General features: G+C 44.5%; 1 protein-coding gene across 6 annotated transcripts in view; it reads left to right on the top strand.

The window, feature by feature from the left end:
* The window catches only part of DOCK7 (dedicator of cytokinesis 7), a 104,230-nt gene that overhangs the window by 6,117 nt on the left and 83,441 nt on the right, over positions 1–14,672 (top strand). For all 6 annotated transcript variants that reach the window (XM_062003332.1, XM_062003334.1, XM_062003331.1 and 3 more), the window contains exon 2: positions 2,635–2,740. In XM_062003332.1, the coding sequence (XP_061859316.1) occupies positions 2,635–2,740 (106 nt within the window). The remainder of the gene's footprint in view (positions 1–2,634; positions 2,741–14,672) is intronic.

Below are 14,672 nucleotides of genomic sequence, written 5' to 3'. Positions count from 1 at the left end.
TTCATGAGGCTGTGGGCTGTAATTAACTGGAATGTTTGTCTAAGGATCCCAGGTTACAGGTTGGAATTAAAGAGGCAGAGTTTTTGGTTTTTTCCTTTTAATTGTCAAGCACTTTAATGGCTCTTCTGATTTTTTTTTTTTCATTTGAAGACTGTTTTGGATTTATTTCTCTTTTCTGGTCGGGTTTCAGTGTAGTACACAGTGTAATACACAGTGTAATAACCTAAGTTGGTTTAGGAAGCATAACTTCTAGCTAGGAGTAGTGTTCAGGGTTATAACATAGTAGTCATGAGTGGATGGCATTTGCCATGGACAAACAGCTTTTGGAAATTCAGGAGAAGGCAAGTGTGCTATCAATTTCAGGGTGACAGTGAACCTCTGTGGTGAAGCAGGGAGAAAGGAGTCCTGAAAATAGTAAGCTGAGGTATCTTCTCAAAAGAAAAATATTCCTTGGGTCCTACAAAGCCCTGGTCAGGCTGTAGCTGGAATGAGCAATCAGGAGGAAACACCGTTAAAACGTGTGACTGCCAACTGGAACAAATGAGGGGAAGAGCCACCAGGGTGATCAAAGGAGCAGAAAGGCAATGACAGGATCTGACCTCCCTTAGCCTTGCAGGGGGAAGCCTGGGAGGGGATGCACCTATTCTTTTTTGAATACCTTGCAAGTAGGAAGGAGTGGGAGGAGGGCTATTGAACCTAACTGATGTTGGCACAACACCAAACAGATTACCCATAAATTCACTTGTTGATCAGATTACATTAGGAGATGGTTTCTAAATGTCTGAAGCATGATGCTTTCCAGGAGGGGAAATGGTGTTGAATACATTTGTGAATGCAGTGGTACAGAAAGATAGTCAAGAGTTGTGATTAGACTGCAGGCTTGGAGTAAGTAGTAGTAAGTCCTGCAGACTCTACTCAGGAATTTAGACAGTAGCCAGTTACTTCATGTGAGCAGAGGTTTCATTGGCAATTGTGAAAGGTGAAGAGGTAGGACCACTTAAGACTTGAAAATAATGGTGGTGTCTCGGTCAAATCGATTGGAGGTTGTTCCTTTCTGACTTTGATCATGCTTCAGGGGAATTTTTAATATCCAGTGAGGTTATTAATGGAGCAGCAACATGAAGCAGCCATTGATGCCAAGCACGTGGTCAGAAGCTGTGTTCATCAGTGCCACCCTTTTTGTTTTGTCACCTTTCTTCTCTCATAACATCAAATGACCTTTGCATGGTGATGCTGTCAGGCAGCATGATAGCATCCATGCAAAGTCATAGTGACTCTAAGCAATGCTGTAATAGCAGCTGATCTTGCTTCAAGTTGGGGTGAAGCACAATTGTAGCTGGAATTGTGTACTGACAGGCTGTGCTCCAAATGCAGCACAGCTTCCAGCTGGCTGAGGCTGACATGCAGAAGAAGGAAGGACCAAGAACCCCTCTGGGTTCTGTCACAAATCATGTCTCAGGTTCATAAGGAGCCACTGCACGCAGGAGCAGCAGTGCTGAGTAACGTGGCTAGGCATTGGCTATGGTTTCACAGCTGAGAATGGCTTTCCTCTGGCTGTACTTTCCATCTGGAAACAATGTATGTCCCTTGAAAACCGGGAAAGATTGTTCTTTTTTTCTGTGTTGTGCTGTGTGGTGAAATGTAGGTTCTGATTTTTCCTGCCAGCTGTGGGGCAAGGGCTTGTATGGTGAGGAGTGACACAGAACACGCACTGATTGAGAGTTCAGGCTTAAAGCAGAGACTGTCTGCAACCCGGGGGCAAGCTTTTAAATCTCATCAGCCACAGATGCAGAGTGTTTTCCATGCCAAGCAGACATTTTCATATATCCCAAGCTTTCCTGTGAATGCCAGCAGCACATAGCGTGTGCATGTCTGTGAGAGTGTGCATGCCTGTGAGGGTGCGTGTCTGTGAGAGTGTGCATGCCTGTGAGAGTGTGCATGCCTGTGAGTGTGCATGTCTGTGAGAGTGTGCATGTCTGTGAGAGTGTGCATGTCTGTGAGTGTGCATGTCTGTGAGAGTGTGCATGTCTGTGACACAGTGTGTGTGTCTGTGAGTGTGCATGCCTGTGAGAGTGTGTTTCCCATGTGTCATTCCCTCAGACATTCCAACCTGCCCTGCACCGGACTGCTTCTCTGCCGCTGAGCTGCATGTTGAGAGGATTGGCTCTTGTGTGGAAAGTGGCTACCTGTCCTCATGTTTGTGACTGTAAAAACAAAGAATAGGCAATGGATGAAAATGGGAGAGCAGAGCAGAGGAACAGACGTGAGCAGGCTGAGGGGCTGTGGAGAGTGCTGGAGGAGAGCTCTCCTTGGGAGGAACAGGAGAGCCTCTGCTGGGAACAAGTTTATTTGTGCTCAGTGTCACATGCATTTTATTGCCACATATGTGCCAAAAGCCCAGTTCATAAGAAGAAAAAACCTGCAATTGCTGTTAAGAACATGTACATGCAGCCTTGCAGGGCTTTTGTGATTCTCTGGGAATTAAAACCACACGGTTTGTTCTCACTGGCCATTGACACTCTAATTCCAGCCAGCACACTAAGTATTTGGTTTCATTCCAACAGCAGTGTAAAATGTGCTTGATCTTCATTGCAATTCTTTTACAGAGATAATGTTGTTCCTGTCTCATTTCAGAACTGTGGCTGCTGAAGTCAGGAAGCAGATCTCAGGGCAGTATGGAGGGTCTCCTCAGCTTCTCAAAAACCTCAATATTGGAGGCAGTGTCTCTCATCATACAACTGTAAGTAATGCCTGGAACACAAAAGACTGAAGAAGGTGTGTGTGGCTCTTTCTTTTGGAAAGATACTGCAGTGCTGACATGTTGTTGATCTAAGACCTGGTAACACTTATGAAAACAATTCCATGCAGAACCTACTGATTTTGGAGGTCTCTATCGTGCAAATCAGTTGATGTGGCTGGAAATTTGTGTTTCTGCAGAGTCTTTGTAGGACAAGTATCTCCCTTGAGCAGATATTAGTTGTCTTATGCCAAGGCAACCAGGACGGGGCACAAAATCCTATATGCATGTGTGTTTCTCTTTGCAAGCTCATGTACTTCAGGTAGCTATTTTCACATGTTTCTTGTCACTCTTGAGAGTGGGACCACAGTATGTCATCTACTCTTCAGAGGTTCTTTAAATGTTACTGTGAAAACTGAATGTGGTTTTATTTCTCAGGGATGTATATGTACTTTCAAATTTACAATCTACTTTCCAGAGCAGGTGAAATGTAGACTTGTCATGGTTTAGGCCCATCAGGGGACAAAAGACCACGATTAGCCTCAAGTACCAAAGACCTGAGGATTGCCAAAGGGCAGGGAGGGCTTAACTGCTGCTCAAGGTCCAGGACAAAACGGACCAGGCTACTGGGCTTGGGGAAGAAAACAGAAAATAATTTAATGCAACATCAACTAAAACATAACCTTAAAACCCCAAAACATAACCAACACAAAACAACACAGAGTGGTACAACGAAGAGCACAACCAGCCCTTTAAGATCACCTTCTCCCCAGTCCTCCCCTCTTCCCAGGCTCAGAGCCCTCATCCCGTGTGTTTTTACCTCCTCCCCCCATAAAAGGTTCAGGGAGGCAGGGAATGGGGGTTGCAGTCAGTCTATTCTTGATGGTTTGCCTCTCCTCAGGGCAGGTGGCTCTGCACCAATCCTCCCTGCACCTCCGCAGGGTCCCTCACACACCCGGCAGCCCTGCACGGGCAGTTCCAACATGCGTTCATCCCAAAGGCTGCAGCTCCTCCCTGCCTCTCATGCTCTGGGGCCCGCAGGCTCCAGCACGGCCTCTGCCGTGGCCACCACCTCACACAGTTTCTCGCCCATCCGGGTGCACTCACCCAGAGCTGCTGGCGGCTCTCAGCCCTGCCATTGCCCTGCATGGGTTGCAGGGGCACAGCTGTGTTCTCACCACAGGCTGCAGAGGGGTCTCTGGTCTCCTGCTCCTCCTTCCTTCCTCCTTCTCTGCGGGATCTGCGTGGCCACCTCCATCATGTGTCACTCTCACACCTCCTGCAAGCGCTTCAGATTCCCATCCCTACATCGTGCTGGCAGAGGCGCCAGATTGGCCCAGCCGGGCTGGAGGTGGGTCTGAACCCAGGAGCCGGGGAAGAGTCAGAGAACTTTTACTGGGTTCTCACTGCAACCCCCTCCCCCTGTTACCAAGCAAAAGCTGCTCCTTGCTAAGCCATGACAAGGCTGTTGTCAGAATCTCCCTTTCTGAAGTCAGATTTTCTTGCATGGCCCATCAGTAACCTTCAAAATTACTTCAGCGTGGTGGTAAAAATTTCCAGAGTTTTGCAAACTTTTTCAAGCTGAAACAATTTCTGGAAGATTTCCTTTGATTTGAGTTGTTGCTTTGGCTCAATTGCAGTTCCCTTTGCAGCAGTCAATTTAGAAAACACGTATTACAGCACCATGTTTTCTTCAAGGATGGATCAGGTCAGGCAGTAGTGGAAATGTGCCCTGACTTTGTTAGTCTGTACAAGTGTTCTGAGTTTATAAGAGTTCTCTTGCTTTGAAGTAGGGTCCTGTAGAGTTTCCTCAGTTGATGTACTGCTCTGCTTCCAACGTAGTGCATTAAAGCTTTCTCATACAGAGCACATTTGTGTGCATATCATCTCAGAAAGGATCTCCCAGACTCAGGCTGACCTCTAGTTTAGAACAATGACTCCGCTGCAGGCTGGAAGTTCATCTTTAAGGAGATCTGGCCGTGCCAGAGTCTCTGGGGATTGAGGAGGACCTGAATTCCTGTCATTTCCCACTGCATCAGCTGTGTGAGTACAAGGAGACCAGAAGGCTGGCTTTGTCAGCTGTGTGCCCAGCCTTAATGGTGAGTGAGCATGAAGAAGGAGGGATTAATGAGAGTGGTGTGTCCAGGGCTAATGCTTTATCACAGCAATCTCTGTAGGGGTGTGGAATGATAATGCAAAGCCCTGACTTGGCAGTTCTGTATAGTCTTTTGCATAATCCAGTATTAGGCAATAGGGAGGGACCCCTGCTATTAGCAGAGGAGGACTGGATGGAGCACTCAGGGCCATTTAATCCACTTCCCTGCAGCAGCAGTAGATAGCTGAGGAACAGACACCTGCTTTTGAAGGACCCATTGGATTTTGATCCCACAGGCTTCTGTGCTTACTTGTCTCATGTGTGGTTTCATTTTGGAACAAGTTGGCTGAATTGCCTTTCTACTTCCCATTGTGTTCATAAAGCAAAATCTCTATAGTACGTCTCCAAACTGTTCCTCAGCTACCCATATTTCTCATAACTGTTTTTCCTTGTATCCTGTCCTTTAGCTGAATTGTCTCTTCCACTTTTTTGTCCTATTTCTAAGGTTTTTCCATTCTGCCAGCATCAATGTGTGCATACTCAAAGCTTCAGTCCTCTTGATCTTCACATGTAATTCTCAATACAGGATCAAATTTGATGGTCACGTTACTGTCAGCCCTGTTGTCAGTTCTGGTATCTCGTTATGCTGTTGGTGTTGTGTTCTCCAGTAAATATATGCAAGAGTCTCTAAAAATCCTGGAAAAGGTCATGCTAACTGGAAGCAGGCTCTGACTTTTCCCATCCAACAGCATTGTGTGATGGTTGATGTGATAAGCTCCTGGCTTGTCTTATTCAGTTCTGTGCTGAGCAGAGATGCTCTTCAGAGGCATGATTAACATGGAGTGATAGTTTGTAGGAGATAGTCTGCAGAAAAAGTATTTATAATTAAGTCATGAGTCTATATCCTGAGGCTGCATAATGTGACAGAAGTTTGCTTGTAACTGAGTTTTGGGTCAATTTCTCTCCCGTAGGCATCCCTCAGAATCTGCTGTGCCTGCCTGCCTTGGTTTGATAACAAACATTATGCAGAGAGAAAGCACTACTGCTTGAAGCTGTAATGGCTATTTGCTCTGGGAAAAGCCCAGAAGTTTGTGTGTCACAACACTTTTAAAGAGAAAAATAGAAGGCCTTGAATCTGCTTGGCAGTTTTGTGTAGCCATACTGGTTTGAAAGCCTAGAGTGGGTTTAAGTTGGACATTTATGCTGAAAGATATGGATATTTTAATAAGGCCATGTGGTTGGGTATCATGTGAATACCTCCTGTATGGTGGCAAGTTGCTCTGTTGAGTATGCAGCATGTAACTGAAGGGCTTTTAATGATGGTGCGGATGTGATTTCTCCTATCCAGTGCATCTTGTTCATCGTGTTGAACACTTCCACAGAGAATTGTGATCCAGATAAGGTTTGTGCCGATTCTCTGTTGACAGTTGCCAACAGTAGCTGCTGATGTTAATTCCTCTTATCACACACAGTCCAATGGAGATGTGTATGCTTATGGAATGAAGGGCCTGTAGCACCGTGCTTGGTTGGGCCTTTTGTTTCTTGGCTGAAGCCAGCTGAGGGACTTTTGACACTGTTGAGTGATTTACATGTGATTGAGCCCAGGATAAATGCAAGAACCTGTCAGCTGAATTTACCAAGTCTTTTCCCTTTTGCTTCATAAGCAGCAGACAAACAAGCTGCCAAAACTGTTTCTAATTTAGTATCTGGTAGAGCTGGGGAGAAGACACTGTTTTCAAATGACTGTACAGGAGCTTGTGGTTTATTATTGTCAGCCTCCACCCTTCTGCCACTTTAGGAGCAGCTGATTTTAATTGCACATTCCTTAAGCCGCAGATACGAATCCAAAGCCTTCAGAGGCTTTTCCTGTGTAACCTCATGTGCTGAATTGGGACTCCTTGGAGGACACAGTATTTGCAGCACTGAGCTTTTATTTCTGAAGTCCAGAACAGAAGGCACAGACAGTTTGTTACTGAGAGTGGGAGCTGGTGAGGTCTTGCAGTCAGATGGCAGAGATTTTATTTTTTCAAGTTGCTTTTGCAAGTGTCTGTAAATGCACTGGTAAATGGAATGTGCCTTTGTTCCTTCCTGTGTGTATTCTGGGTTGAAAGCCATGAGCTGTGCTCATCTTTGGTGCATCCAGAGGTTCAGCATTCCCTTGTGGGAACTGGGGCTTCTCACCACCAAACTCAATGACTGACTGCACTGAAAGCAGAGCTTGCACTTCCCTTCAAAGAAGCCCCCAGCACCTTGCAGCATGGGGTATTTGCTCATTTATTTGATGAACTGGACTGTTTACTATGAGCTATTATGATTCCTCATGACTAACCACTTTCTTTTCTCTCCAAGTTTATTTTTTCTGTTGAGCAACTCCTTGTGCTTGTTAACTGTGCTCAACCTCTGTTGCACCAATCGTTTCTGCTTGTTGTTGCATGCAGCGTGGCAGAGGCCTGGTTCCTCTCTGGATTTCTGCAGAGATTTTACCTGGATGAAGCTGGATTGTGGATTGTCAGAGATTGTCTTGAGTTACTGCAGAAGCAACACAAAGCTTTCTCTGAATCTTGGTGTGCATGCCTTGGTTTGCTGTTTAATGGCTGCTGGGTTTTGGTGCAGGAAGAGTTGAGTTTTGGTTTGCATCTGCAAATGGATTTGTAGTCTCTTTTCCTGTGTGTGCTGTCCTTCTGTGAGGACAAGTGATGTTATCAAAGGACAGAAAATTATCACTAGGTGTCTGGACCTCTCTTCAATTGTAACCCAGCTGTTTCTGTGTCTGGTTCTACATGGAACAACTTTTGTTGCTTAATAATATTTGTATTTTTCAAATTAGATAAAGACTTGGAAAATCTCGGCTTTCTGAATACTTCACTTTTGAGCACCAAAGACAGTAACTGAAAGATTTTTAGTTGTCCAAAACTTGATTTTTGTTTTCTTCCTAAGAAAATTTTCTTACTTTTTTCTTAATCTTTACATATATATTTTAATTAGAAAAGCAGCATTTCACACAACTCCCAAATAAGCAAAATTAATGTATACTGAGGTGTTTTACAGACAAATCACAGCTATTTCCAGAGGAGTAAGGGTAATATTTCCCGTCTGTTGATGTATGATACCACATCATAGTATGAGAAGGAACACCATTACAAGAGATGCTAATTAGTCAGGGAATAAAGGGGTCTAGATTCTTGGACATAATGTAGTCTGACTGTGGCTGCTCCCAGCGCTCCACTTTCTCTATGTAAAACAAAGGTGCTGACGTTTCCATATCATTGTAAAGCCCTGTTGGGTTTGTGAGCATTATCTGGGCTAATTGGAGCTTTCTCTTGTGTTTATTGGATGTCACACTTTGCTTGTGTATTCAAAGACAGTATCTAATTATTCAATAAGAAAATATAGGTTCCTTTGTGTATTTTCATTGTTTAGTTTAGCATCATTTAAAAGAAGAAGAGAAGGTAATTTTTGGTAATTTGTGGAAACAAATGGAAAACATTGCAAGGGAAAACGTGACCGTATCCCATGTGGATAGAAAAGGGTGTTTTGAAGTGTTCAGAGCCAAGTAATTTTATCACCAAAATCACTAAACTGAAAAGGAAAATGAGCCAAGTCTTAATGCTATCTCAAAGCTGATGAAGGCTTCTTAGTGACTCCCATTATATGTATTTCCTGGAGGTTTTGCCCTGCCTTACTGAATGGTCTGTCCTCATTAGACGGGGGAGGATGGGAGAGGCATCCACATCCTCTTCCCTGCCTCCTCCCATTGGGGATTACTCACAGCTTGCTCTGGTGCAGGCAGTCAGTACATTCAAACTGCTACATACTCCTTCTAAAATGAGTAGGGAGTCCTGTTGCAGAGGTCACAAGCACTTTGTATGTTAAGTTGTTGAGTCTGGTATCCATAACTTCAGTTACCTAAACAAGGCATTCATGACAGGCCTCTTAATAAATACTCAGAATCTAAAAATGCTATTGAATCCTACTCTTTGTTCATTACAGCCAGTTGTGACACGTGTTTTTCAAGGGCAAAATACATAACCAAGCTGATGCTTGGTGGAGATGCTCCTGATACTGTAAACTGCAAAAAATTCTCCACACTGGATGCAAATTGCAACGTAAAAAATGTCAGTCTAAGTCCTTGTGGACCTGCTTGCAGTCTTTAACGCTGGTGCTGCCACTTTCCCTGCCAGCTCAGGTAAGAGATGTGGGGCTCGCTGCAGTGGCTCAGGGGAGCTGTGCTTCAGAACCAGCTGTGAGACTGCACCAAGCCTGTGTCAGAGGACGTGTGAGCCTGTAAGGTGTAGATGCTGCAACAGTTCCTTTGCATACATGCACTCGCAGGTTTTTGCAGTCATAAGGCAGCTTACAGGCGTTGTTGGCTTTTTTAGTACTGAGCTAATTGGAACGAGCCCCACATCTCTTACCTGAGCTGGCAGGGTTGGGTGGGCATGCTCAGGTGTTCATAGAATCACAGAATGATGGGAGTTGGAAGGGCCCTCCACAGTTTATCTGAGGATGGCTCAGATCAGTCTCAACACTTGTTTTTCTGTATCAAAGTCTTTGTATTCTTCAGGTACTCTCTTGGTGAAATTATGTGTTTCTTAGGCATCAGAGAATATATTGTCTAGCTTCTTCCCCATCCTTTGAGACATAACTCACGTCTTTCAGGGTTTGGTAAGAAACTGCTGTAGAATTCCCAGATAACTAATTAATCTCTGATTAATATTAATATTTCTATTCCCAAATGGCTTCTTACATTAGAAACCAGTTATAATAGCAAATAACCTAGCAATATTTGTACATTAAGTATCTCACTGGTTTTGTGATTGCCTGTTACTTGTAACAAGTAAGGATCCCTCTCTAAGTAGGAGTATTTACAAACATTTCTTTTCATTAGAGGCTTTCAAGCATTGTGATATTGCACGGATGTGCCACACATTGCAGATCATTGGGCTCCTCCGTAGAAAGAATCCAGGACTTTTCATGGTAACAGAGAATGCTTACAGAAATCTCTGGGGCATGTTTACCATTTGAAACGAAAGACCTCTATCAGCTGTTCTCTGTAGTAATTACTTTCAGAAAGGTCTTTCAAAACACCAGGCAAAAGAAGTAATAAGAGGTAGAGCAAAGCAAGAGATATGGAACTGCATTCCAGGGGTAGTACGCATGGATGTGGAGGTAATGACTGCACTTTATGGCTAGGGAGGTGTCATCCTTGTAGAGGGTTGGTAGCTGTCTGTGGTTGATGAGAAGCAGAGATTGCCTAGGAATCTCCTTGCTTCATTTGAATATTTCCTTGGATTATAAAGGCAGCCAAAAAATTAAGTGCAGGAGTTGTCTGTGCTCACCAGTCCCTAGGCTTACACAATCAGGGTATGGGTTTTCTGAAATGCAGTAATGGCAGTAGATAAATATGTCATCCTATGTTTGGATCCATTTTTGGAGTAGTAAGTGTTGAGGTGAAAGAAAATGTAATTTATGCAAGTAAAACATGTGTTTTTCATTAATTGAGCATTGTCAGTGGTTAATACTGCACTGCTCCTGTTTCAAAACCTCCTAAGAGTGATTGTGGCCTGTAGTTCACCCTTAAAAATAAATCTGATGCTCTGTTTAGCAAATATATTTCTTTAAACTGTTGCCTTCTTCCACTTGCCTGAAAATATTGGTTATTTTTAGTGTGTTACATTTCCTGTATTCTCAGATTTACACTGACTCTTTCCTACAGTACATCAGATTTCACTCCTGTTGCAGTTCCTTGAAGTACCAGTATCCCTTTAAGGGTGACTGGGGTTTTGCCACAGCAAGAAAGGGCCATCTGCATTCCTGAATGCTCAACAAGGGAAGTGACTGTTTGCCCTGGAGACCTAGTGATAGCTAAGAGAAGGCTGAGGCTCAGCTTTGAAATGTTAATCTGCTTCTTCTGTCCTTCCAAGGTTTTGCCCAGGGACTCAGTGGGTGGGAAGCTGGTATTAATTTAGAATTTGAAGCTTTGGCACAATCTGTTACAGTTTTAGCACATTATAAATTGTTTAATATTTAAGGAGGTATTGAAGTTAAGATGGAACTTTGTCCTACTTACAAAATTGGCAAGAAATATCACCCTGATTTTGAAGAAGGGCCTAGCTGCCAAGTAAAAATAGTAGTCGGGAACCTTCCTGTGATGAGGAGCTCCGTGAGGTTAATTTTTCAAGGTCCCTTGTCAAATCCTTGCAGGGAATTTTACTCCCACACAGGAGGCAGGAGGCATAACCTTCCACTCTTTGCCATTGTCATTTTTAGAGGGCCCCGAGTTGTGTCGTGATCCGCACAGAGGCTGGGACTCTGCCCTTGGGAATTAACCATCTCATTTTAGATAAAAGGAACGTTGGTCTTGGATTGGGCCATGAGCAACTTCAATTCAAATCTTTGTTCTGCCAGATGGATCCTGCCAAGCAATCACGTCATAACCGTTTAAAATGCTGTTGTGGCTCCCTGTGAGAATAAACATCTTGGAAGGCCAAAGGTGAGGGAGCGAGAAGGAAATGTGAGTGCCACGGTGCTTTTCGTGGCTGTATTGATGTGTACTAGCTGGATAGGTCTGCAAAGTCATAGCTGGGATCACTATATTGCTTTGAGCACATGTATGAGTTTGGCAACAAACTTCCAGAACAGAATCTAGAAGTATCCCCCATGCCCAGCTGTTTCTGTAGGGAATGGATAGGTTAAAGTCCCTCAGGCAAAAATCTCAATGCTTGTGAACATCAGAGCACACAGCAGAGATCTACACTACATGGGACTTCTGTGCTTCAGTCTGTGTCTGTGAGATGGAAGTAATAATTGTCCCTTTTTCCGCCCTAGTTGCTACTGTCATCTCTTGTTGACCTTCTGTACAGCACCCAGGAGAGCAGACCTCTAGTCTCAAGGTACTAGTGTAGGTGTAAGTGGTTCAGTAAGGCAACAAACTGGAGAAGGAGACTGTTCAGGCAAGGATACCTAACGATGACTAATTAAATGGCATGCTGATGAAACACTTATCCTTGTGTCACTTCTCGAGCATGATGGAAAAGTGCCTCTATGGCAAGTATCGCTGTTGCCTTTTGCGTCACCTTGCCCTGCACAGCTCTGCTTTCTGAGCTCCTCTAAGAGTGGCTGCTGCCTTCTCTGGAGCTAATCATGGTCACTTTTTCTCAGGAGGGATCTACCCTTTCAATTTTCAAAGGATGGTGCAGTGGAATAAGCCGTGGGCTTTGCAGCCAGGTGCCCTGGGTGCAGCTTTCCCTCTGCGTTAGCGCTGGGGGGACAAGCGTGGCTAAAGTAACTGCGGCTTTGTGTCACCCTGCGTGGAGTTAATCCATGTCCCCTAGCAGAGGCTCCTGCCCCGTCACCACATTTGTGCAGATGCTTCTTCAGTAACTGGTGATGATGGTACAGGCAGGTGCTCCAGAGAAGGGCATAAATAGGGCAGGGACACATTCAGCTAGCGGTGTCCTAAAACTACAGCAAAATACAATGTTTGCTGTCCTGAGAAGGACAAAGTCGATAGGAAACGGAGTTTTATTTCCGAGCTTTTAAAGGGATATAATGGTGAAGAATAACACAGCCTTAAAGAAGAAAGCTTGACTGTCCCTGTTGCAGCAGGGTTGTAAACCTTTGAAATAGGGGTTTGAAATGCAACTTCTGAGAGCCATAACTGCAGCAACGCAGGTGCACCTGTGGAACGTGTGTGTTAAATCAATCAGCTTGGTGTCTTAGTTAAGCTGACGGAGCGCGTGCCAGCGCCTGGCTTCAGTACACAGGCAGGATCATTATTTGCATGCCGCCTGTTTAATTCGGGGTAATTGGGCTGTGGAAGTCTGAAAAAGGGAAACTCCTGTTTGATTTCTTCTGTAGTTTCAGTTTACTATGTTGTATTTGGTGTTTACATTGGCAAGGAGCAGGTTATGCCCCTCACTCATACCCGGCGGCCCCTTCCTCCCTGTGTGGTCCTGTTCACTTCAATGACACCAGAAAGCCCTTGCCCTGAGTGAGGGGGCAGTGGCTGATCCTGGAATAAAGGCTGAGTGAGAAGTGTGTTGGGGAATTGTCTGGAAGGTTGTCCGAAATTGGATCTGTAATTACAGACTGGACAGAAGTACGGAGTGTTTTAAAGAAGCCGTGACTGTGCTTCTGAGAGCACATTTTCCTTTGCATATTTTTGGTGTGTGTTTGCCATTAATTTAGACTATTCTGTAGTCTTGACCAGGAAGATGGTCAGACAGAACTCCTTTTCCAGAGGGCTTTAATAAACAGTTATTGGGAGAAATGGATATCTTTTCAACGGGTCCAACTGGGCCAAGAGACTTGGAGGGGAGGTGATAGAGCGGGTTCTGCTCCTCAGTCAGCAGTGAGGCTGGGCTGGTGAGATTGGATAACCTGGTCTTTATCCAGAACTTGTCCAACTCCTTCAGTGTGTGTGTTCCATCTGACAAGGTCTGCGTGATGATTTCAGGTGACTTTGGCTGGTTGCAGGTAACACAGGAATAGCCCCTTGTGTATTGTGTCTGTTCTTGGTGTCATCCACGACTTCAGAGGGATGCAGGATGGAGGAAAGGATAAGGCATCCGCAGCAAGAGGTTTGAGAGGAGCTGTCATGGTTCAGTTCAGACTCAGGGACACTGTTTGGGTTCATTTTCCTTTTGGTGCGTTTTTTCATCCTTGTTTCCTCCTCCTCTTTCATCACTTCTTCCCCCACAAATATCTAAAGCTTAAAATAATGTGCTTGCCTTTTATCTGCCAATAGTCTGACATGAAGTAGTTCCTCTTCATAACCATGAATTTATGTTTGGCCTGTTTACTCAGGTGCTAGACAGTATTTCTGGCTGCACAGATGGTGAGTCTAATACAGGCTTCTGGGTTTGACTTTTATGTTTGTTTACATCTTCATGGTACAATAGTTATCTGAAAAGACAAACTGGAAAGTTGTGAAATGCAACCCAAGGCCTGATCCTGAAAAGAGGGAGAGGCTTGGAAACTGCTGGAGTGCAGTCCCAAGGGCTGGTGTTGGATAGCCCCCTAAGCACTGCCAGCCTCTCTGGATTAGGTGGTTTTGACTAGCATATCCAGTTCATTCATCTTCTGGCTAATACTTTACAAAGCTCTTGTTGGACAAGTAAAACTGTGAGATACAAAATGCCAGGGATGGGGAAACATGGTACATTTGGGGCAGTGTCAGTCTCTGCTCTGTGACTGCTCCGCCCTGCATGTCCCAATGAACTCTGCATTAATACAGAGTTTTTTCCCCATCTGTGGTTTTTTTCCTGTTTATCAGTATGAGTGGATTAGAAAGATTGGAGGGAGCGAGGAGAAGGTTCCTCCTTGTTAGCTTGGGAATATGCACAGGTAGATGAGTGTGCAGGCTAAAACACAACACTTGCTTGCTCGGTCAGCTTAGTTTTGCCAAGTAAGTGCACTGGAAGGTTCCTCAGCTTTGGAGTTGCCAGTGTGGAAGGGAGGTCAGCAGGAGGAGTAAAAGTAAGAACTTAAAAATAGGGTCAGTTAAGAAGCTTTAAGTCATCCTCTGAGGCTACCTTAACCTTCTGGCCCTCTTCCATTGAGGGTGCTTTCATTGTCCAGCTTATAGCTGTATCCCTGCATGGATGAGGCTGTGAGAGGCAATGAGAGGACCTGAGAGAAAGCCTTTTCCCAGCACCTCTGCTACCCAGTGCCCCTGTGGCTTTTGCCCAGTGATTTTATTACAAATTATCTCCATTTGCAAGAAGTCTCCATTTGCATTTCTGGGTTCTCATTCTGGGTTTGAGGTTTATTGGTGGAAAGGATGACCTGCATGCAGAGTGGCAGTAGTATTACATAGCAGCTCTTCTTAAAAAAACA

The sequence above is a fragment of the Colius striatus genome, chromosome 10, assembly GCF_028858725.1.
Source record: "Colius striatus isolate bColStr4 chromosome 10, bColStr4.1.hap1, whole genome shotgun sequence".
In the NCBI taxonomy this organism is placed as follows: Eukaryota; Metazoa; Chordata; class Aves; order Coliiformes; family Coliidae; genus Colius; species Colius striatus.
The sequence above is the reverse complement of the archived record's forward strand: the minus strand, read 5'-3'. Positions and strand labels throughout refer to the sequence as shown.